Source organism: Garra rufa, chromosome 12, assembly GCF_049309525.1.
Source record: "Garra rufa chromosome 12, GarRuf1.0, whole genome shotgun sequence".
Classification (NCBI taxonomy): domain Eukaryota; kingdom Metazoa; phylum Chordata; class Actinopteri; order Cypriniformes; family Cyprinidae; genus Garra; species Garra rufa.
Window position 1 is genome coordinate 9,458,532 of NC_133372.1, and position 24,999 is coordinate 9,483,530.

Here is a 24,999-nt window from a genome sequence, read left to right on the forward strand (position 1 = left end):
AAAACAGCCCGATGGAGGAAATTTGTAGTTCTTCTAAGATAAACAAGATCATTTGCACGAAGGAGGGCCGTTAACATAGAGAACTACAAGTACCACAATGCATAGCGGCTTGACGTGTCATCAAGCAAATATGGCTGCGTCCTAAAAACATTAATGGTTTTCTACTCAGATTTCAATTCTTCCTTTATTACGACTAACAAACTGGTCTATTCGAATGAAACAGTCGAGTTTGGAAAGATTCTTAACGGAACTCGTTAGCGGTTTAATAAAACGAAAGTAATACAGCGGCTGTCAACGAAAAAATAATAGTTCTTTTAAATCTCAATGGTGAAATATGGAAGCAGTGCAGTCACCTCTCAGATTTCCACGTTGCGTTTTAAGGACTGAGATTTACTCACGACACCTGTGATTCATCCAGAGGAACGTCACGACACTTAAACGGGGCAAAAAGAGCATTCATTTCTTCTTTTGGCTTTTTAAAGCGATGTTTAGTCCTGTGAAGTCATCATATTCCAGAGTAAGTCCATTGATTGTTAATCGGGAGCTGGGGAAGACCAAGATGAGATAGCAAGAGGAGAAACACTTTCCTTTCACAGTAAACGAAACTCGGTTCACTAAAGAACAGGAGGTTTACCAAGACTAAGGTTTACAAGGCAGCTGCGGTCATGTTTGGAGATCTTTTTGAGGAGGACGGGGATGGCTTTTCCTCTACACCTGGCACAGGTGTGAAGGGGAGAGAGTGTGAGCCTCCTCCACCCAGAGGGAAAATCAAACTCTGCGGGATCAAGAATCAGGGTGGCACCTGTTACCTTAACTCCCTGATCCAGACTCTGCTGTTCACACCAGAGTTTAGGGGTAAGATGGGTTGTAAAAGACATTTGTTATTTCATTACTATTTAAAGAAAATTGTTGCCATAAAAATTAACATTATGTCATTATTATTTACTTCTGAGAAGGATTCGGGCCTCTCTAATCTATATAATTAGTTGATGAAGCGAAGAACTTCCATCAATATTTGCTTCGAATCAATTATTCACGTGACTCCATCACACGATGCTTCCTTATTGACATCGAAGGTTCATTTATTTGGTGAACCCATGAACCAGTGTCTAATATGGACCATGGATCACAAAACCAGTCAATATGCTTCAATATGTTTAAATTGAGATTTGTACATCATCGGAAAGCTGAATAAATAAGCTTTCCATTTATGTGTGGTTTGTTAGAAGAGGACAATATTTGGAACAATAATTTGGAATTTGAGGGTGCAAAAATAAAATTTGAATTTCTTAGTAATGCAAATTACTTATCAATTTTTTTTTTATATATATATATATATATTTATGGTAGGAAATTTACAAAATATCTTCATGGAACACAATTTTTACCTAATATTTTTGGCATAACAAATTGATCATTTTGACCCATACAATGTGTTGTTGGCTATTGTTTTAAATATACCTGTGCTACTTCTAACTGATTTTGTGGTCTACGGTCACATATTTTTTTTTTAAGAGTCCTCGGGTAGGTTTTATAATTTAAGCTCAGTTTTAATTAAAAACACAGGTGTGTGTACTGGAAAAATTGGTAACATTTAAGTAATCTTAAAAACACAAAACAGCCTAAAAATTGTTGGAAGAACACAAGTTGTACATGCATGTTATATTAAATGATTTAATGGTTTGTAGATTACACTTTCATGATAACATTTGCAGTTGTTTTAAAAGAGGTGATTATGTTTGGGCTCGATGTGCATGTTCAATAATTTGTTTGATCCAGTTAACTAAACAAAATATGTGCTCAGGAATCAGATTTATTTGTTAATTGGTAAGATTTCAACTTACTGTTTGCTGCTAAAATTTCCACTAAAGAACAATTCTGGCTGGTTTGTCCTACAAAGATGTTGATAAATTCAGAATTCAGATGACTTGAAGAGTCATAATGATCACTTTTTCTTTTCTAACTACTCTTCTGTAAGATTAAAGGTTGACAGTCCAAGTCTTGATTTACTTTATATTGATGAAGTGGCCAAGATGTGCACTTAAAAACTGTAAAAACAAAGCCATACAGGGTTGGAACAACATGAGAACACAATTTTTTTTATTGTGTTATGACATAATATACTGTAATCTTTTGCAGAGGAGCTATTCCATCTTGGACCGGATGAATTAGGATGTCTTGCTGACAAAGACAAACCAGAGGCAAAGGTGTGTATGAGTGTATGTAAGGGAGAGATGAATAGATGGCTTTCTAAGTTTTTATAAGGACCAGATGAATAGATGTTTCCGGTTCTATGTGATCTCAGGTCCGTGTGATACCTCTGGAGCTTCAGAGACTGTTTACTCATCTGTTGCTGGTGGATGAACAAACAGCCTCTACGACAGACCTGACTGACAGTTTTGGCTGGACGAACAATGAGGTACAAAGACTTTGTTGTCTTTACTTTCTGTCTATTTAGCAGGCTCTAACAATGAAAATTGCAAAGACAGTTTTTTTGTAATCTCGGGTTAAATGGTTTCCTAGGGTCGCATGGGTCACTTTGTGTAATAGCATCTATGATGTATCCGAATTATCCCCTTTTCCTCCTACATATGTGAAATAGGAATGCATGCTTTACTTTGGTTTGAGTCAAAATGTGTACTTGCGGACCAAACAGTGGCTTCAAAACAAACCATTTCCACATAAAGAGTCTGGTTAAAGTTAAACTGAAATGATCAGGCAGCTTGTTAAAATCTTTCATCTTATGTTGTGATTTTGTCTTTAGGAAATGGGACAGCAAGATGTGCAGGAGCTGAACCGGATCCTGTTCAGTGCTCTGGAGAGCTCTTTAGTAGGCACTTCAGGCAGCAGTCTCATACACCGGCTGTACCACGGGACGCTTGTCAACCAGATCACCTGCAAGGAGTGCGGCAATATTAGTGAGAGACAGGTCGGGAAGGAGAATGTGCCCTTTTGTCTCTACCTATTTTTGCTTTCAGCTGTCCAGTTTGTGACGACTTTAAATATAATCAGCACAAAAACAGCGCTTATTTATTATTTGTGAAACTGGACCACAAAACCAGGCATAAGGGTCAGTTTTTAGGTTTGTTAGGATTGGACAATATTTGGTCGAGATACAGCAATTTGAAAATGTATAATCTGAGGGTGCAAAAAAATCTAAATATTGAAAAAAGTTGTCTAAATTAAGTTCTAAGCAATGCATATTACTAATCAAAAATTAAGTTTTAATATTCTTACGCTAGGAAATGTACAAAATATCTTCATGGTACATGATCTTAATATCCTAATGATTTTTGGCATAAAAGAAAAATGTATAATTTTGACCCATGCAATGTATTTTTGGCTATTTCTACAAATATTACCTGTGCTACTTAAGACTGGTTTTGTGGTCCAGGGTCACTTTTATGATACACTATTTAAAAGTTTTGGGTCTGTAATTTAAAAAAAAAGAAATTAGTAATTTTATTTTGCAAAGACACGCTCATTAGATCAAAAAGATTTATAAGGTTACAGCAGATTTAAATTTTAAATAAATGCTGTTCTTTTACTATTTTTGTCTTCTCTCAGGAGGACTTTCTGGACCTGACTGTGTCAGTGCGTGGTGTGAGTGGACTGGAGGAGGCGCTATGGAACATGTTTGTGGAGGAGGAGATGTTTGAGGGTAATAATCTGTACCGCTGCAGCAGATGTAACCAGCTGGTTAGGGCCGCTAAGGTCAGTTACGTCTCAGAACTCAAACTCCAAATCAGCAGTTACATATTTATTTGAAGGGGGCATGTCATTATTTTTGTCATTATTTACCTGAGGTATACTACTGTTCAAGTTCTCTAAGATTTTTTTCTTGTTTCATGTTTTTGAGTGTTCTTTTATGCTCACCAGGGCTGCATTGAATCGATTAAAAATGCATTAAATCAAAAGTAATATTGTGAAATTATTGTTACGGTTTAAAATAACTATTTTCTATTGTAATGTATTTTAAAATGTGATTTATTTATGTGATAGCAAAACTGAATTTTCAGAATCATTACTTCAGTCTTCAGTGTCACATGAGCCTTCAAAAATCATTCTAATATGCTGATTTGGCATTCAAGAAACTTTTTTTTTCACAGTTGTAATCAGTTGTGCTTAATATTTTTCTGAAAACCATGGTGCAATTTTTTCAAGATTGTATAGATAGAGTTACAGATCAGGGACATTTGATTCCTCATGTAATATGATCCCTGTTTACATGTGAATGGCACTAAGCCATTATTCTAAATTCACATTCAGTCAGTTGAGTTGATTATAAACCTGCTTAATTTTGTCTTTTGTTGCAGTCTGCTAAACTGAGAAAACTTCCACCATTCCTGACCATTTCTTTATTGAGGTTCAACTTTGACTTTGCCAAGTGTGAGCGCTACAAAGAGACTGGGAACTATGTTTTTCCTCTTACATTTAACCTCAGACCATTTTGTGAGCAGGTACCAGAGTCGAATCACACACAATTACATTTCCCAAACTCTCCATCCAAGTAAGATAAGTCTGTGTTATTAATGAAAATTCTGCACTAAACAGTGCATGAGATCTGGTAATGTATTGTAGAATGCACTGTTAACATCCTGTTAGCAACATTTCGATATTCCTGTTATTCCAGATGCATCAAGCAGACACTAAATTTTAATAACTTGTAAACTAGAGGCACAGCTCTAGATGGAGAGCTATAATGACCACAGCGACGTTTCAAAGCAGAGGATAAACAAGTGTTTTGTTTCTGACAGAACAATTGGCCAGACACAGAGTATTCGTACGAGCTTTTCTCTGTCATCATCCATAAAGGAGGCTGTTATGGAGGTCATTATCATGTCTACATCAAGGACATTGATCAGCTTGGCCACTGGGAGGCACCGGTCAGTCTTTTGTCCTTTATTGCAGTCTCTATGTATGGTTCGATAATAACCAGGTCCAATTCAAAAGTAACAAGTAATCAGTATGTTTGATTTTTTTTTTTCTTAGGAGGAAGAGGTGAAAGTCAAGACGAAAACACAGAGACGAGAGGACAAAGTCGGGGAAAGAAAAAAAGAGAGTGAGAATGCTGTTGACACGGAGGATCCACTCTCTGTTCTTACTGACATTCTGGCCCAGGTACACTATTACACCATAAGGCTCTACAGCTATGCAAGACCGCAGGAAGATGTTTGAAATATTATTAGCACTTTTGGATTTGTAGCTGTTATTTAATGTATAGAATGATCTAATTCCCTCATTTGAATCAAGAAAATGTCATTTTATTCACTTCACAACACAGTAAAGCAGAATTTTAGATCTATTCTGTTTTACAGGACAACTGTAATCAATATTTCTGAAATTTTGTGGTCATAAAATGTCACATGCAGATTTTCACTTGTTTTTGTTAGGAGGAGTCAAAATGTGTGCTTGTAGACCAGTTGGGCCAAAAGCTGATGAATAAAACCGGCACGCCATGGAGCAAAAAATATAAAAAACAGTACGGCACCATCAGCAAGGTTGGGTTTTTTAAGTTATATACTGTACTTCACACTCTAGTGACACAAATACAATAATACAAAAAAAAAAAACAGCAAGTATGTATTACATTGATTAAAAGTGACAGTAATATTTATTTTCCAAACAAATGTTCTTTTGAACTGTCTATTAATCAAATCCTGAAAAAAAATCAGTTTCCACAATAAACATAACAGTAATATAATATGAAATAGTTCTTGAGCAGCAAATCAGAATATTAGAATAATTTCTGAAGGATCATGCACTGCAAAAAATGCTTTTCTTGCTTAGATTTTTTGTTTTTTTTTCCAGCCAAAATATCTAAAAATTCCTAAATCAAGAAGAATTTTCTAGGCAAGTAAAAATATTATTTTCTTGTTTTCAGAAAAAACAAGTCAAAATTAAGTGCGTTTTAGCAAAATAATCTGCCAATTTTTGTTTGAAATTATATTTTTTTGCTTACCCCATTGGCAGATTAGTTTGCTTGTTCTATACAAAAACTCACTTAATTTTTTTTTCTTTTTCTGAAAACAAGAAAATATTTTTTACTTGTGTAGAAAATACATCTTGATTTAAGAATTTTTAGATATTTTGGCTGGAAACAAGACAAAAAATCTAAAAAAAAAAAAGAAAAGCATTTTTGCAGTGTGTGGCACTGAAGAGGGCAGTAAATTCAGCTTTGTCACCACAGAAAAAGTTACTTTTTAAAATGTATTAACATAGGAAACTGTTAAATGTTTTTTATGATATTTCACAACATTACTGCCTTTACAGCATTTTTAATCAAACAAATGCAGCCTTAGTGAACATAAAAGACTTCTTTCAAATATTTGAAAAAAATTCAAATATTACCTAAATATTACTTCTGTAGTTCAATGCTAGAATAACATAACTGCATTAAGAATTGTATGACCATTTTGTCATTGTTCAGTTTCTTCAGAACCACCCTGAAGTGTTTATGCTGATCTCCAATGGAACCCGTGTAGCTCTAAAAGCTGCTGTTCCTGCAACGACGGATCCCAGTCCAACAGAACCAGTCAGTTCAACATCAGCCAATAACAGCCCAGAGAACATGGAGCCAGAAACAACAGGAGACTCTGAGGGCACTGACGGATGTCAGTGGTTTGACCTGAATGACTCCACTGTGACGGCCATTACGGTGAAGGACATAGAGAAGCAGTTTCAGGGAAAAGAGAGTGCCTACATGCTCTTTTACAGGAAGACAACTATGAAAAGACCTCCAGAGGGTATGCTGTGTGTGCATAAGTGGTGCAAATCCATTTAAATATGAAAACGTGATTATACCAATGGCTATTTTTGTGTACCTTTTCTAAACAGCCATAGGAAACCTTGCATACAAAGTGCCTCCTCACCTGGTGGAAATGGTACAAGAGGAAAATGCAAGACTTCAACAGAGAAGGTGGCTACATATTCACTCATAAACACTGACACACTCAGCATTGGGTATTTTATGCAGTGTTCAAGCCATCTGTCTCTTGCAGAGCTGAGTTTGATGCCAGCAGCAACAGCGTTGAAGTGCGGCTGCATTTGGCCCCTCATTACCACTACCAAAATGGAGCCCTGCACCCTGTATCTCCAGACGAAGACTCCATTATCACAGTCACATTTGACCGCAGAAAGACTGTGGGAGACCTGCGATTGGCTATCTACCAGGTGACCTCACTAATCAGTTTCTACACCCGCTTCCTTAGCTGTGCTCTCACATTGTCGTTTTTAAGTAAAGGTGCAACTTAAAGGAGTAAGTCACTTTCAGAAGAGGATTTCTCTCCATATAATGGGCTTCTATGGTGCCCCCGAGTTTGAACTTCCAAAATGCAGCTTCAAATGGCTCTAAACGATCACAGGTGATGAAAGAAGGGTCTTATCTAGCAAAATGATCGGTTATTAAAAAAAAAATAAAAAAAATTTGGATACTTTTTAACCTCAAATGCTCATCTTGTGTAGCTCTGTGTGTACGCTGTGTAGAGATTAAAAAGTATATAAATTGTAAATGTATTTAGAAAATAATCGATCGCTTCGCTAGATAAGACCCTTCTTCCTCGGCTGGGATCATTAAGAGCCCTTTGAAGCTGCATTTAAACTGTATTTTGGAAGTTCAAACTCGGGGGCACCATAGAAGTCCATTATATGGAGAGAAATCCTGAAATGTTTTCCTCAAAAAACATAATTTCTTTACGACTGAAGAAAGAAAGACATGAACATCTTGGACGACAAGGGGGTGAGTACATTATCTGTAAATTTTTAGTTCTGAAAGTGAACTAATCCTTTAATGTAATTCATGTTCAGCTATAGTTGATGGTAATTTTTTAGCTACATAAGTGAAGAGAATACTATTTATATGCAAATGAATGTCCCATTAGATTAGGTCTGACAGAATATATTGAGTTTTCTCTGACCTTTGACCTTGGTTTCATAGATGCAAGATCTTTGGGAAGGAGACATGGCACTGACATTGGCTAAGAATGTGCCAGCTGGGTTACATTTGTATGATACACTGACAGGTGAACACATTTATACTTTTGCACTTTAAGCCCTTTGGGGCACTCTTGACTCAAATTTTTGGGGGTCAGTAAGATATTTATTGACCCCAAATTGACATTAAATTGATCAAATGAGACGATATCACATAAAAGATTTTTATTTCAAACAAATGCTGTTCCTTTGAATTTTCTATTTAACAAAAAATCTGGAAAAATGAATCACAAAAATATGAAGGAACACAACTAACTTTGATTATATGAAGGGTTTAGATTTAAAAGCCTCTGAGTACCATCTGAAAATTTCTTCTAAAATGAGCATTTTACTGAGGCTCCTATGTTTATGTTCAGTTATTTCACTTTGCTGGCAACAAAGAGAACCTATTCATTTAAATTAAAGTGAAATTACTAAACCTACACATAGGAGCCTGATAAAATGCATCTATAAAATGCTAATTTTGAAAGAAAATTTCAAACGGCACTTAGAGGCTTTTGCATATGAACTCTTATATACATTGATAATAATAAGAAATCAGCAAATCAGCAAATGTGAAGTTGAACATTTTTTGAAATTGAGATTTATACATCATCTGAAAGCTGAAAAATAATTGATAAATAATTGGTTTGTTGGGATAGGACAATATTTGGCCTGAGATGCAACTATTTGAAAATCTGGAATCTGAGGGTGCAAAAAAAAAAAAAAAATCTAAATACTTAGAAAATCGCCTTTAAATTTGTTAAGATGATGTTCTTGGCAAAGCATATGACTAATCATAAATTAAGTTTTGATATATTTGCGGTAGGAAATTTACAAAATATCTTTATGGAACATGATCTTTACTTAATATCCTAATAATTTTTGGCATAAACAAAATCTATAATTTTGACCCATACAGTGTATTTTGGGCTATTGCTACAAATATATCCGATCTACTTAAGACTGGTTTTGTGGTCCAGGGTCACATATTATAATGTTTTCTGAAGGACCATGTGACACTGGCGACTGCTGTAATGGCTGATGAAAATTCAGCTCTGCAATCACAGGAATAAATTATGTTAAAATATATTCAAATAGAAAACACTTAAACCTTTAAAAAACAAACTTTTAAGCAGTAGTGTACATGATTAGTGATTGTGGATGATCATTTATGTCTCTTGTGTTGTTTCAGATGACCAGATATCCCTGTATAGTGCAGGTGTTTCTAATGGCTCTGATCTCTTTGTGTGGAATGGAAGAGAGGTGGGCACCTACTTCATCAGCGGTCATGTGGATTTATTATGAAATTGATAATATGCCTTTTATACCAAAGTATTGGAGTCAGTGTTCTACTTGTGCTCATTTGAGAGATCTGTGAACCTCTCTTATAATTGGTCAATATTTCCACATTTGGATACAGATGTAACTGACTGTGATACTACATAATTTGGCCAAAAACTCTCTAAACAAACATGATGCTTCAAAATTTTGGCATTTAATTTAACACCTTTTTGCAGAGCACTACAGTAGAGTAAATTTTTCTGGCCCAGAACCACTATTTCTTCTAGGCAAACTAATGTAATGAGCCAGATCAGGCACTGGCACCTTCTTGGTGGAAAAAAGATATATGTAGATTGCAACTTAAAATCATTAAAGCCAAACTGATGTTTCCTTTTTTTTCTCTCTCTTTCTTTTCAGGTCAGTGGTGTGGCGGTGAAAACTGGTGTCGAATGGGAGCCTGTTTTGTTGACAGTGTTACGTCCCTCTATAGAGGAGCTGGGATGTGGGGATGTGTCAGAGGTTGGAGATGCTGATGGATCCGGTCTGGTACGCTCTATGAAGGGCTTTGCTGGTGGGGCTACTCTAGGTACAGTGCTCGAGGCTCTAGGGCCCCAAGAGGCCTTTCTGTGCCAGGAGCAAAGCCGTCCAGGGGCCAATGGGGGCGGAGCGAGCGGTTGGAGGGTTTTCCCTCCTCAGGACATGCAGAGGACCCTAAGAGAGCTCTCTCTGAAGGACGGGGATGCCCTACTGCTGCTACACCTAGAGGAACTAGACAGCAGGTAAAGGAAGGCCTTGATGACATTTTTTTTTAACACCGAAAAAATTCATATTAATCACTCTTTTAACAGCTTAAAGTAGGGCTGTGCAATTTCGAAATTTAGTTTAGATTTCGGCTTTAAGCGGAAATGAAAATACAGTAATCGAGATGAAATGATTATTGCGCCCCCTTCCGACCCTTTCCAGTGGTGCGCTTTCGCTCCTCCATAAAAGCCTAATTTCACATGCAAATCAGCAAAATCATGTAACGTGACTTTTATAAAACGGGACGTGCATGATTTATTAATGTTTCTTTGATGTTGTGTTTTCAAAACAGTGTTTCGTCAACGATGACGATGACGAAATCATTTCGTTGACGCCACTTTTTTTCATGACGATAATGAGACGATGACGAGATAAAAATGCTCGTTGATGACTAAAACATGACAAGACGTGTGTGAGTTTTCGTTGACGCGACGAGAATAGACGAAAATGTTAGTGGGTGGTCCGTCAGACGTTTAAAATGCATGACATTTCTGCTTATTGTGCATGCCAATTAAAACCGAAAAAGTATCTGCCGCTATGGCAAGCCGTTTTAGCATTAAATACTCTTTGCCATACTAGTATGGAAAGCCGTTTTAGCATTAAATACTCTTTGCCATACTAGTATGGCAAGCCGTTTTAGCATTCTATCCTTGTTTGGTTACGCTCAACACGTCACATTGTTGTCACTCAGACAGACAGACGATTAACCATGATGGGTGGTCGCAAACGGTGAGAGGACCTATGGGTGTATTTCAAATATATGTCTTTTATGTCTAAAACCATTCCTTCATTATTGTAATTATTGGTGAAAATAGTCGATCCGGAAGCTCACATTGTGTTGAACTATAGATCTGCTATTTTCACAACTTATAAGTGACTCTACCAAACAGCAAAATACTTACTGACCTACATTAATTTCTTAAAAGAGTTTTTCCCCTTTTTTTGACTAAAACTAGACTAAAACCTTTTTGACTTTTCGTCGACTAAGATTGGACTAAAACGATCACATTTAGAAGTGACTAAAATTTGACTAAAACTAATAAGCATTTTAGTCCAAAAGACTAAGACTAAATCTAAGATGGTTGTCAAAAACAACACTGTTTCAAAAGCGAGAAAGAAAACTTGTGCTGTTCTGTGTATGCGCTCAGAGACGGAGCAGAACACGGACAAATACCTAAACGAAATACACGAAAATGTATTTCAAAATGAGGCGCTTGGTGATTATTCATGTAAATCCTTGTCAGTTATGTCTTAAATGATCATAAACAGTTGAGAATGAAAATATGTGTGCAACAGTATATTGGATCCGTGTGGCTCTTAAAGCGGCAAACAATAATATTCCTTCTGCCGTCTCTGCTTAAAATTAATAAAACGTAAAAATACAAAGAGAAAAATCACTCACTGCTCTTAAAGGACTTTTGCAGTTTTAATAAGAAACAAAGCATGTTTACATATTACAGTGAAGACGTGGTTTTATTTTACATTCAAATAATTACATGAAATTTCTGTAGCAGGCTTTTAGACTACTTTATACTTAACATAAAAGTAATGAGTAATTTTTTTCCCAAAAATGTTTTTTCTGTTGTATTGCTTTTTTTTTTATTAATCACTGAAATAAAGTTTTGGATCCAGTCATAATCATGTTAAATAATCGTGATTACAATATTGACCAAAATAATCGTAATTATATTTTTTGCCATAATCGAGCAGCCCTAATTTAAAGGGTTAGTTTACCCAAAAATGATAATTCTGTCATCAATTGCTAATCCTTTGTTGTTTAAAAACTGCTTAAGACATAATCACATTGTCATAACTTTCATTAATGTAAATACAATGTTTATCTTGATATTGTGATGAGATATCAATGCAATAATGTGATGTTTTTAAAAGTAACATTTCACGACACTGATACTGGAGAAGTAAATATATACTGTAAACACTAATATAATAGAGACTATGATTTTCCACAGTATCTTCAGCCTCAGCGGTGACATAGTTACTGTGACAACGCCCTCAGACTGTCGTTGGCTGCAGGTGGAGTTTTGCCCGCAGAGTGGAATGAAGGAGGAAGAGGAGGAGGAGCAAGGGAAGAAAAGGAGTAAAGTCTCAGCTTCAGGGAACATGGTAGGAATGAAAACATGCATGTACACTAGGGCTGGGTTTTGGCTCAAATTTCTGGATTCGATTCTGATTCACAAGCTTGTGATTTAATTTTCGATGTGATTATTTTGGATATATATCAGGTACAGTACATGCAAAATTTTCTTTCTCTCAGCGAATGCTGTAAAGTATACACAAGTCTAAAACGCAGTATTAAGTTTTTATACTAATAAAGAGACAATGACATAATTATATTTGTACTCCAATTTGTTTTTTTGAAATATAAACATTTAAATGGTGGTAAAAATTATAATGAATATGTTATATGGTGCACATATTTAGCTAAATGCTCCTCTCTAGAGTTCATTTTTCTAGCTGACTAACAAGTTTATTGTCACCGAATATGTTTTTTCTGAGGTAAATGCGACATCATGTGACTTGTTTACAAGCTATTGACGCTTTTGTGATTACATTAGACAGGATACGGATTTTGGTATGTTGTACTCTTTCTTTTATCATACTTTCGGGATGTTCATTCATATTTATTTTCATTCTGTAACTGGTATCAAAGCAGAGATGATCAATTCACGTGCACTTTGCGCTGCTGTATCCTGGCTAATGTAATCACAAAGGCGTCAATAGCTTGTAAACAAGTCACATAATGTCACATTTACCTCAAAAAGAAAATTTTTGGTGACCATAAACTTGTCAGTCAGCTAGAAAAATGATCTCTAGAGAGGAGCATTTAGCTAAATATGTGCACCACATAACATATTCATTATAATTTTTGCTGTTCTTCAATATATGTATGAATTAATCCGTCAAGTTTTTAAGACAGCCACCATTTAAATGTTTATATTAAAAAAAAAAAAAAAACGAATTGGAGTAGAAACATAATTATGTAATTGTAACTTTAATAGTATAAAAACTTTATACTGCGTTTTAGACACTCGTGTATATTTTACAGCATTCACTGGGAGAAAGAAAATTTGGCATGTACTGTACCTGATATATATCCAAAATAATTAAATGTTAAACTAAATTAAACTTTCTTTTATCATACTTTCGGGATGTTCATTCATATTTATTTTCGTTCTGTAACTGGTATCAAAGCAGAGATGATCAATTCACATGCACTTTGCGCTGCCTCTTCTCTTGAACTGAGCAGCTACAGTGATCTATTAATCCACATTAAACAGTGCCAAAATGGCATTTATTGTTTGAATACTGTAATAAAATGGTCAGAATTTGAAATCTTAGACTTTTTCATATCAAAAGTAACAAAGCACAAAGCCTATTATGATTTATTAGACGGAGGTGCACTACAATGTAAAATGAGAATCGATTAAATTTGAGAAATCTTTTCTTTTTTTTTTTTTTTTTACCTAGCCCTAATGGACACACAGACATTCACAGTTATTTTTGTGTTATTTATATACTATTATAGTATTTAATAATGTTTTGAAATAGATTTTTATAGTTTCAATTTGAAGTTTTAGTAATTTGCGCGTTGTCATTTTTATTAGTTTTTTGTTTTTACGCTTATATTCAGCTTTAATTTATTTTAATTCAGTTTTAGTTTTAGTAATTCAATTTTAGTACTTAAACTTTTCTTATTTTAAACTAAACATTTTATTTCATGTCTTGTCTTATTTTAAGTTTATCATCTAATGTTTATATTTTATTTCAGCTTTGTTTCTGTTTTTTAATACTTAAATTTGACAATTTTGATTGTTGATTTGCTGTGTGTGACTCTTGCAGCTGCTGGCAGAGGTGAAGGAAAAAGCTTTTGAGGAACTTCACCTACAGGATGAGCTCAGTGGTAATAATATTTAATATTAATACCCATGAATATCTAGTTATACCCAATAATGCTCAATAACAAGAAAAATGCTCAATAATACTTCTCAAAGCCTTTTCTTATGTTATTCTGTTTCAACTTCTTAAGGCTTCTTTTTATTTTTATTTTTTACCGTGTATCAGCGATGCTCTTCAATATAGTGTTATTTTAAAATAGAGAGGCAGAAATAAGTGTATGTGTGTCAGGGAAGAGCTTTTGTCTCCCTTTGTGTTCAGATCAGTGTCTTTATTATTATTTTTAAAATTCTTTTTAGGTGTTGAGTGCTGTCTGAGGCAAATGGATCGAACTGGAAAACTTTTACCTCCAGGTACCTTTTCAAAACTGTCATCAGCACCACTGCTAATGTGATCCCTCTAAAGGTTTACATGCTAAACGTTTCTGTGTGTTCCAGTGCATGAGCATTTGAGTGTTCGGGATGCAGGGATCAGGTTGATGACTTCACTCTACCTGTGTCCTGGACCAGTGCCAACAGCAACACAAGTGCGTTTATACAATCTGCGCATGTGTGAATGTAATGCAGACTGCATATCACAGCTCTTCACTTAATTTCCATTCTGTACTGAAAAAAAAAATCTTTTCTCCATGCAGTTGTTCTTGTACTTCAGCATTGGTATAGCGCCCTCAGTTGGACAGGAGCTGGAGATTATTGTAGAGGAGTCTCTAACTGTCAAAGAGGTGAACTCTGGATTTTATTTGAAATTTTAGCTCTGAAAAATTGCTGGTGTTTAAACATGCCGGTTCTTCTTATTACAGTGCCTTAAAGAAATGTTGCAGATGGTGAAACTTGACGGTAAAATCATTTAAATGTTTGTTATTTAATGGCATTTTTTTTGTCTTGGTTTCATAGATTTATTACTAAAACAAATGTTTCTTTATCTAGGTGACTTGTGGCACTTAAGGAGAGTGGACTGGTGTGAGGAGATTGGAGAGCCGCTTATGGATGAGGTAGGAGCTTATATAATAGTCTCTAAAAATGAATACTAATTCACTTATTTCTTTCTCAGTTTGCAGTGATTTAAAATATTTGACTCCTGTTTACTCTTGTCTCCCAGAATGCATCTTTAAAAGAGGCAAAAGTCATTTATGGAGATACACTGGTGCTGGTGGAGGGCCGACTGCCTCCAAAGGTGTGTTTTAAGTTTAGAATGATTTCTTATGTAAGATTAAAAAAGGAAATCAACTCATCTTATCTCAATTTCAGGGTTACCTCAAGCTGTCTGTGAAGATGTACATAGACATGATTGACAGATCCAGCATTCCAGAGCTGAACCACACGGCAGAGTCTCCGAGCATTGAGGGGTTTACCACAGGTTTGACTTTTAGCAAATTTTCTAGAAACCAAGCGAGGTTCATGTTTCTGTCAGATCATGGCTGCTTGGGGAATATCTCTGGTTTGTGCTTATGTGTGTATCCTGGTGTTTCAGAGTGGTCTGCATCAGAGATGACATTCATTGGTCATGTGGAGATATCAGAGGAGGCTTCACTTGATGACCTCAAAACTCAGGTTGGCATATCTGCTCACAGCATTAATGATGGCGACTGATAATGATAACTTAAAGGTGAAGTGTGTAATTTTACTAGCAGCACCATACAGAATTGCAGAACTGTTTCTTACAGAATCCTAACAGCCTTTACAATGAGAATATATATGCAAAATACCTGTGACATAACGTGACATAACTCTGCTTCAATAGCCGCGTTTCCATCCAAAGTTGCAAATTTAACAAAATATTGTATAAAACATTTGCGAATAAGCTCCGTTTCCATCCAACAAGTCAAAGAGAAAAAAATCATAATTTCCTGATTAACTGGCACTATATATTGCTAATAAAGTAGGAGAAGCCACTGAATGTAATAATTTTCATATATAATAAATTACTTGCGCCTCCGAGCGAGCAGACAAAACAGTAAATGCAATCGTTGCTTTCAAAGGGGGGTGCCTGCTGTTCGGGAACGCAGCTGTGTAAGACTGTTTAGCTCATTTACTATACACTTAGAAACGCAGCCTACAAATAGCATATTAACAGTTCTGAATATTAAACTGGAATAAGAGAATTTTAATGTTAAGTCTACACACTTTACCTTTTATGAGTACACTTTTCACCCTTCACTCATTTAATGATTAATCTATAAAAAAAGGTAGAGAAGCTAGTGAAGAAAGTAGTGCAGTACATTACAATTCAAAAGTTTTTTATTTTATGGAATGGAATGGAAAATTTGTGACCCATGCTGGCAAAATGATTCGGAATGAGCAAAATTTAAAATATGAGTTACTTTTATTTTCTCCATTATAATACCTTCAAAATAATACATGACTTGGAACCAGACAAAAAATGACTGAGCTACAGCCGTTTGGAGGCAACAGAGTCAGCAGAGTTTAAAGCAAAATCACCAAGCAAAAAATTACATATTTTCCTCCAATTCTTTTCTTAATAACAATTAATATATTATTAATCACAATATAGCTATTTTTTATTTTATCTTTGTTATGAAAAATAAGAACAAAGATGCAAATAAACAGTAGTTTAATCAAGAGCAGTGAGTGATTTCGTCTTTTCTTTTAAAGTTTGATTATGAGACAGATCTATATTAAGATCTACTGTAATGCATGGATCTAATGTAATGTTACACATCAGATTTTTTCCCCAAACCGTTAACTAAACGATCATGTAAAACATATAAGATTATGTTTGTGTGAATCTCGCCAAGACATATTTCGCAATAATCTACTTTGTAGGGAGATTGCACACTCTCTGAAATCAGTGTGATTGTTTTGTTCTCATCAGCATGGGTTTGAAAATCACATTTCAATGGTTTGGACTTATTTCAGTGAGAATTCAATATGAATATTTACAAAGCTGGAATGCTGCACTTTGCAACAAAAGACCTGTGGTGAGAAGTAGCAGCAGTTGTTCAGAAGTGTGCAGAGAGGAAGGTACTCCTCTCAGAAAACGTACAATTATATTTGTATATTGTAAATTTCCTACTGTATATGTATCAAAATGTAATTTATTAGTAATATGCATTGCTAAGAACTTCATTTGGACAACTTTAAAGGTGATTTTCTCAATATTTAGGTTTTGTTGCACCCTCAGATTTCAGATTTTCAAATGGTTGTATCTCGGCCAAATATTGTCCTATCCTTACAAACCATCCATCAATGGAAAGCTTATTCAGCTTTCAGAAAATAAATGGACCCTTATGACTGGTTTTGTGGTCCAGGGTCACATATAGGGTTGTCAGTCTTTGCTGATTTCATTTAATTAAATTTGTAGTATTAAAAATGCTATGACATTTGGAAGTATACATACATTTCAGATAAGCGCTCTTCTTTTGAACTCTCTATTCATCAAGAAGCCTAAAAAAAAAAAGATATATCACGGTTTCCACAAAGATATTAGGCAGCACAACGGTTTTCAACATCAATAATGGTATTTGTCGAGAATGATTTCTAAAGGAACATGTTACAGTGCACACTGGAGTAATGATGTTGATCATTTTAGATGTTTAATTTCTATTTGGAGCATTGGGATCACTAGAAGAGGACTTAATGAACTCAAATTCAATCATAATTGACATTTTCTACTACTTTTGCCTGTAGCTCAAATTTAGACTAGACTAGATTTTTATTTAGCAAAGATTTCTATGTAAAAATGCTGTTCTTTTGAATTTTATTTCATTTTCTGGTAACACTTTACAATAAGGTTCATTAATTAAACATTAATTAATGTACTAACTAACATGAACTAACCATGAGCAATACATTTGTTACTGTATTTACTAATCTTCATTAACGTTTAGTTAACGAAAATACAGTTTTTCATTGTTTGTTCATGTTAGTTCACACTGCATTAACTAATGTTAAGAAGATTTTAATAATGTATTAGTAAATGTTAAAATTAACATTAAGAAAGATTAATAAATTCTGTATAAGTGCAGTTCATTATTAATTCATGTTAACTAATGTTTTTAACTAATGTTAACTAATTGAACCTTATTGTAAAGTGTTACCCATTTTCTATTCAGCACAACTGTTTTTAACATTGACTACAAAAATAAATCACTAAATCAGCATATTATAATGATTTCAAAAGGATCATGTGACCAAAGACGTTAAAAATGATGCTGAAAATTCAGCTTTGGAGCATAAGAAACCTCTTTCAAAACCCCTCAGAAAACCAAACTTTTAAAAAGTAGTGAATGGTTTTGGCTTACTGTGTAACAGTGCAAGTAAAATGAGCACTGCTGTATCACACAATCCCTTGAGAAAAGCCATATTTGTGCTCTTGTAGATCATGACACTGCCGGCGCTGCAGGATGTGTGTGTGCCCAGTCCTGCATTCCTGCGTGTATGGCTGCTGGAGGGCAAGAAACTGGCCAGGATACTCAGAGGAAACCAGCAGACACTCAGGTTGATAGCTTTGGATTTCTTTCATGCTCTTCTTTTTTGTGTGACGTCTCTCTTAGCCGTTTTCCACCGAATGGTGCTGTAATGGAAACACTGAACAGTGTTAGTAAAAAAAAAAAAAAAAGCGTGTGAAACTTTTTATTTTACAGTATATAGGATTGAAGTCTTTCTTTTCCTGTAGGAAGCTGAAGCTGGGGAATGGAGCGGAGATTTGTGTTCAGAGGCTGTTGAAAGAGGAGGACCTGGGGTGAGATTTTTTTTGACAGCAATTCAGATAATGAGGCGATTGATCAAATCCCTGGAAGAAGGAAACCGTGTTTTACAGTTTGAAAAACACAGATCATTCTTTTCTCTGCATCTGTACAGCCTGAAGGATTTGCTGCTGAGGGTTCAAATGGGGGTGCCAGGAGAGAAGGCGTATTATCCTTCTGAGGAGTTTTTGTGGGACGCAGGGCGGGACGGCACCCCTAAGGGCCTCTACGCTGCTCTGGCCTCCCAGTACGGTCTCACTCCTGACAACCTGCTCCTGGCTAAACACCTGCCTGACAAACACACCTGGATGCCCATTTCCAACTGGGTGAGATAAGAGAGGAAAAGTGGGAATTGTCAGTTTTTTAACAAGAGTTGAGAACACTTTAATAATCACTTCTGAATAATCCCAGACTCAACAGGTCTCAAAAAAGAAGAAGAAGAGGAAAGCTGAGAGTCTCCAGGCAGCTCCATTTTACCTGAAAGATGGAGATATTATAGGTGTCAAGGTAAACTCAATCATAAATTTGTTTATTTTAAGTAATGTTGGGGAAACAACTGTAGAAACTATGGCTAAAGTTTGAACTAATTCCAATCTCTGGCCAATCAAATAGGCTTCATGCCCAACAGGCTTCCGTTTTCTGCTAAACAGGTCTCGTTGCTTCCGGTTCACGCGTTTTGCATATCCCTCTTTAAATATGAACATGATTTACTCAAGATTCATTCAAAGTAGACACTAAAAATGATCATAACCAATGTCCATCACATATGTGGATTGATATATAAAAGTTTTAAATTTTTATTCTTTTCACTAACATTTATATATAAATATCGAATGAAACGTCCACAATAAACAGCTGGCTTGTTTAACTGATTACCTTAAAAGTCCGTCGATATCGCCATTATTTATTACGGCTATTAATGGCGCTTTTCCACTACACAGTACCAGCTCGCCTCAGCTCGCCTCGGCTCGACTCGACTCGGCTCTGTTTGGTTTTCCACTGTGTAAAAGTTGTACCTGTACCGGCTTCCAGGTACTTTTTTTCGTACCACCTCCGGCGAGGTTCCAAGCGAGCTGAGGCGAGCTAAGGCGATACTAAAATGTGACGTGAAAACACAGCAGACTGCTGATTGGTCAGAGAGAATCGTCACTATTCACTGCGTCATCATTGCACGCACCAGCAATAGTATCCAGAATAACCCCGCCATTTTTAAAAAGTTTGGCCAGAGATTGCGTGACATATCCAATCCATTACATATTATGGCAACTCGGAAGAATACGCCGTGGTCAAACGAGGAGGTGCAGACAGCGGGTGTGTGTCGCGTAGAAGATTACATCACGGCAGTTTCTTGCAGCGTCGCTATGACAACCAGGTACTATTGTGGAGGTACAGGTACAACTTTTACACAGTGGAAAACCAAACAGAGCCGAGTCGAGCCGAGTCGAGTCGAGCCGAGGCGAGCCGAGTCGAGCTGGTACTGTGTAGTGGAAAAGCGCCATAACACGTTCTCCGACAAGCGGAAGCAATGAGACCTGTTTTCCGGGGTTGGTCATGTGACGTTCGGCATAAAGCCTATTGAAATTTACTGAGTTACTTTTAGTTACTAGTAGAAAATAATTATTTTGAAGCTACTGAAAGGCATAGTTCATTCTAACCAGTGTTGGGGGAAATTTACTTTTAAAAGTAATGCATTACAATATTGAGTTGCTCCCTAAAAAAGTAGCTAATTACGTTACTTAGTTACTTTTTATGGAAAGTAATACGTTGCGTTACTTTTTACATCTGGGCAGGGCTTGCTTGCTTGTTTTCAATATTTTTTTTACATTTTTGGCAAATGTAAAAGCCTTTTTACACTAAAAGCCTCAGGCTTAGAGAAAAGTAAATTCACGTCTGTACAGTAGACCGCAGAAGAAAAATGTCAACTCTCAGCAATAAAAAAAAAAAAGGAAAACAAATGTTAGATTATCTTGAGTAATTTTTGCTTATTAGTATGGATGAATTGGATCATCGAAGGTCGGCAGCAAACACATTGGTTAATAAAATAGGATTAAATACATAAAGGATATTTATCTTATTTAACATATTTAATTATTGCAGGTTTGTGTTGAATTTCACTGTTTTTATTCATTTTGAGAAATACTGTATCCGTTTTTTTAGTGAGTGGGATGAATTAATGCATGTTCACATTTATTCTAGAACTAAAGTAACATCTTACAATTGCTCTCAACATGGGGACAGGACAGTTTGTAATCAAAAAATGGGGGGGGGGGAAGTAACTGTCACTACTTATTTGAAAAAGTAACTCTTTCTTGTCAATTAAAAAGAAATGCGCTACTTTACTAGTTATTTGGAAAAAGTAATATTATTACGTAACTTGCATTACTTGTAATGCGTTACCCCCAACACTGATCCTAACAATAAAAATTTTGTCATTAATTACTCACCCTGAAGTCATTCCAAACCTGTAAGACCTTTGTTCATCTTCAGAACACAAATTTTGATATTTTTGATCAAATCCGAGAGGTTTCTGTATTTTCCTGCATAGAAAGCAACGCAACTGACACGTTCAAGGCCTAGAAAGGTAGTAAGGTTAAAATAGTCCATGTGACATCAGTGGTTCAAACTAAATTATATAAAGCTGTGAGAATACTTTTTGTGTGCAAAGAAAACAATTACAATTTGGCCTTTTTTTTCAATTTTACATCTGGGTCTTGAACGTTTCAGTGGCATTGCTGACTATGCATGCTCAGAAAGCTTTTGGATTTTATTAAAAATATCTTAATTTGTGTTCTGAAAATAAACAAAGGTTTTACGGGTTTGGAACAAAATGAAGTTGAGTAATTAATGACAGCATTTAACTTTTTTGGGTGAACTATCCCTTTAAGGTTGCAATGTCTTTTTATTATTATTATTATTTTGTAGCTTTATTGAGCTTTTATTTGATTTAAGGAGTCTAACCGTCACTAAGCTCAGTGAAAACATTTTCAAATTATAGTTGCAGTTATACACACTATAGTTGGGATTGAGATTATCACTTTGATAGAAAATGTCTGATATGCTAGTCACAAGCTTGTCTTTTTTAAATACATTTTAGGCAAATGTTATGTAATATTTTGGGGTCTTCAGCAATGCCTCTCTCTGTCACTTTTTTGTTTTGTTTGTATTTGCATGTGTGTAGAATCTGCTAATAGACAATAATAAAGAATTCGCTACTCTGGAAGATGAGATTGGTCTGCAGAGACTCAGGGAGGAGGCAACGAATCACAACACAAGGTGCATCTTTTGTTTTGCTTTTATTGTCACTCTCCAAGATTACAGGATATGCGACCCTGGACCACGAAACCAGTCTTAAGCTTATTTGTAGCAATAGCCAAAAATACATCGTATGGGTCAAACTTATCGATTTTTCTTTTATGCTAAAAATCATTAGGATATTAAGTAAAGATCATGTTCCATTAAGATATTTTGTAAATTTCCTACAGTAAATATATCAATATGTAATTTTTTTATTAGTGATTTGCATTCCTATGAACTTCATTTGGACAATTTCAAAGGCGATTTTCTCAGTATTTAGATTTTTTTTTTTCACTCTCAGATTTAAGATTTTCAAATAGTTGTATCTCGGCTAAATATTGTCCTATTCTAACAAACCGTACATAAATGGAAAGCTTATTCAGCTTTTAGAAAATAAATTGACCCTTATGACTGGTTTTGTGCTCCAGGGTCACATATAGGCCTTTGCTAATTTCATTTAATTAAATTTGTAGTATTAAAAATGCCATGACATATGGTATACATAAATTTCAGATATACATTTCAGATAAATGCTGTTCTTTTGAACTTTCTATTCATCAAAAAGCCTGAAAAAGAAAGATATATCACGGTTTCCACAAAAAACTTATGCAGCACGACTGTTTTCAACATCAATAATGGTATTTGTTGTTAAATAATACACATTAGAATGTTTTATAAAGGATTATGTGACACTGCAGACTGGAGTAATGATGCTGAAAGTTCAGCTTTGCCATCACAGGAATAAAATACATTTTAAAATAGAAAACTGTTACTGTTTTTACTGTATTTTGATCAAATAAACACAGCCTTGGTTATCATATTCATTTTAAAAACAAATCAAAACTTTTTAAACTATTATGTTGTCCACTAGGGAGCGTCCTGCCACTGGAGAATGTTCACAAGACTTTGGGTCCAAGAAGTCGGGCCCAACTAAAAACCGGAAACCAGAGGTGGCCTTATCGATCAATGTGGGAGTGTTCAGGTAACCCACCCTGTGAACAGCCATCTTAAAAAACTGCCTGTTGGTCTTCACAACCTTTGCTAAGGCCGCCAAGGTGCCATGACAGATTCTGCCCCACTGAGTCACTGCAAGGAAGCCAAACTGAAGACAGTGTGAAAGATCTGCCCAGGAAACCCACCCTGTGAAAAATATGATTGTTTGGCCACAGGGATGCTGATCCAAAACGTACTTTTAAGTGGAAATATCATCTTTAATCACTGAGATTTCGTCAAGCTTGCACACTTTCTTTGCCCTTTATATGCAATTCATTCCTGGAGCAAATGTTTGTACCCTACAAGACTAAGAGATCAGTTTCAGCCTATGCCAGTGGATTTTCCTACCTTATTTTTTTTCACAAGAAGGGGTTTGATGGTTACGGTATGAAATGTTATAACTGGTGTCTTCAACAAAATCAACACAATACTGTATGGAAGATGTTTTACAAAGATATCTTTAATTATGTGCAGTTCTTTATAGTTTGTAATACTTTAATTCATTCAAAAATAAAATTCTGTAATTGTAAACTCACCCGCATATGATCCCGGACTGTACACAATATTCCTGTCTTTCCAGGTACAGGGGCGATGCTAGACCCTTTTTACTGGGGCACGTACCCCAGTAAAAATATGCAGTGCCCCAGTAAAATCTAAAATTTGAGTTATAATTTATGTTGATAATCCCAAAATAAAGACATTAAACTACATGTAACAACTGAATTAACGAGTAATGGGGGCCTGTGCCCCAGTAGAGCTTTAGGTCTAGCAACTCCCCTGTCCAGGTACATCATCTTGTCACTGACTGCACAATGTATTTTTTATTTTTTTTGGTGACTGAACGTGATGCACCTTCAAAAATGTCTTCACCTTTTTTAACTTTGTATGTTCAACATGAAGGTGAGTAAATGATGACAGAATTTTCATTTTTGAGTATTTTTTTTATCTTTTCACATCAGTTAGGTCAAACATGATTTAAAAAAACAACTTTTCTTCATTAGTAGTTCTCTGCCACCTTTACAACCACAATGAATTGATTTCTCAGAACATGGTTGTTGGTTCAGTGAGTTTTTATGGTGTGACCTCATGTCATAAATTCTTGTGTTTCAGTATCTGTTCCATTTGAGGTTATAAAATGTACGAATGGTTTTATGCTGATAAGTGTGTGGTAATAGTTTAAGTCTTTAAACCTGTTTGACCAACCACCTCTGCCTCCTCCTCTCCAACTGCAGGAAAGCTGCTGTGTGTGCTGAAATAATGCAAAGAGAGAGAAAGAAATGCTGTTCTATAACCAAAAAACCTTTAATCCTCTATAGCCTTTTAAATGAGAATTCAACAAGGCTATAATACAGCAGTTTCATTGATGTAATTGCACAAACAAGCAAAAAGAAAATACTCTCCTGGATCAGAGACATGCAAATCAGGGATTGATATCCATATTTGTTTTCTTGCTGTTTTGAACTAAAATGGTTCTGAACACAAAAGCAAAAGACTATTGTAAGAAACCATTTAATTTATGAATGAATTGCATGATTAGTTAAATATGGTTTGCCTTGTTTCTAATGTTTAGTAGTACTGTAGTCATAGAACGACGTTCAACAAGCATATAACTGCCAAATTAAGTACATCCATGATTATTTTTCTTTCTCTTTATTTTGCATTCATTGTTTCTTTTCAATAAACAAGTATACAGATCATCTATATAATCTCTTTAGTGTGGTGGCTTTATTCACTGTTTAGCAGGTGCAGTGACTTGATGAGATGACTAAGCATTACAACATGACGCTAGCTATACTGTGCCCTTGGGCAACATTAGAGAGCATATTTTTATGAGAGCAGTAACCGTAAGATTGCAAATATAGCCGTAATTACTAGCTCAAATGAGTTGATGTGTATTCTTCTTATCAGTTAAAATGAAGTCTATTTTCTATTATTTATTTTCATTTTTAATTGAGTGATTTTAACTTTTAATTTAGTGTTTTTAATGCTTTAAAGACTATTAATTTTAGATTGTACTGTTTTAATGTTCTACTAAT

At 35.3% G+C, this 24,999-nt stretch overlaps 1 protein-coding gene across 2 annotated transcripts; it reads left to right on the forward strand.

Annotated features, from left to right (window-relative positions):
* The first annotated feature begins 136 nt into the window (after nucleotides 1-136).
* Nucleotides 137-24,669, forward strand: usp40 (ubiquitin specific peptidase 40). 2 transcript variants are annotated; one of them, XM_073851504.1, is made up of 31 exons: nucleotides 139-855; nucleotides 2,140-2,207; nucleotides 2,306-2,419; nucleotides 2,765-2,929; nucleotides 3,568-3,714; nucleotides 4,317-4,460; nucleotides 4,758-4,886; nucleotides 4,993-5,121; nucleotides 5,394-5,501; nucleotides 6,431-6,746; nucleotides 6,838-6,919; nucleotides 7,002-7,173; nucleotides 7,937-8,021; nucleotides 9,167-9,237; nucleotides 9,673-10,034; nucleotides 12,027-12,180; nucleotides 13,918-13,978; nucleotides 14,271-14,324; nucleotides 14,409-14,497; nucleotides 14,606-14,692; nucleotides 14,771-14,807; nucleotides 14,898-14,962; nucleotides 15,070-15,144; nucleotides 15,219-15,327; nucleotides 15,442-15,521; nucleotides 18,310-18,428; nucleotides 18,607-18,672; nucleotides 18,792-19,002; nucleotides 19,088-19,183; nucleotides 21,855-21,949; nucleotides 22,842-24,669. In XM_073851504.1, exons 1-31 carry the CDS (start codon nucleotides 666-668, stop codon nucleotides 22,954-22,956), a joined length of 3,795 nt encoding a protein of 1,264 aa, XP_073707605.1. In that variant the 5' UTR covers nucleotides 139-665; the 3' UTR covers nucleotides 22,957-24,669. The 2 variants fall into 2 exon arrangements, with proteins under 2 accessions (XP_073707604.1, XP_073707605.1); XM_073851503.1 differs by having other exon boundaries at nucleotides 137-855; nucleotides 15,219-15,521.
* Nucleotides 24,670-24,999: the final 330 nt, after the last annotated feature.

Bases quoted from the DNA above. Each gene is read 5' to 3' on its own strand.
- usp40 (XM_073851503.1), top strand. From the start codon at position 666: ATGTTTGGAGATCTTTTTGAGGAGGACGGGGATGGCTTTTCCTCTACA. The intron at 2,420-2,764 runs GTACAAAGACTT...TTTTGTCTTTAG, and splicing joins TTGGCTGGACGAACAATGAG to GAAATGGGACAGCAAGATGT. The intron at 15,145-15,218 runs GTGTGTTTTAAG...TCTCAATTTCAG, and splicing joins AGGGCCGACTGCCTCCAAAG to GGTTACCTCAAGCTGTCTGT.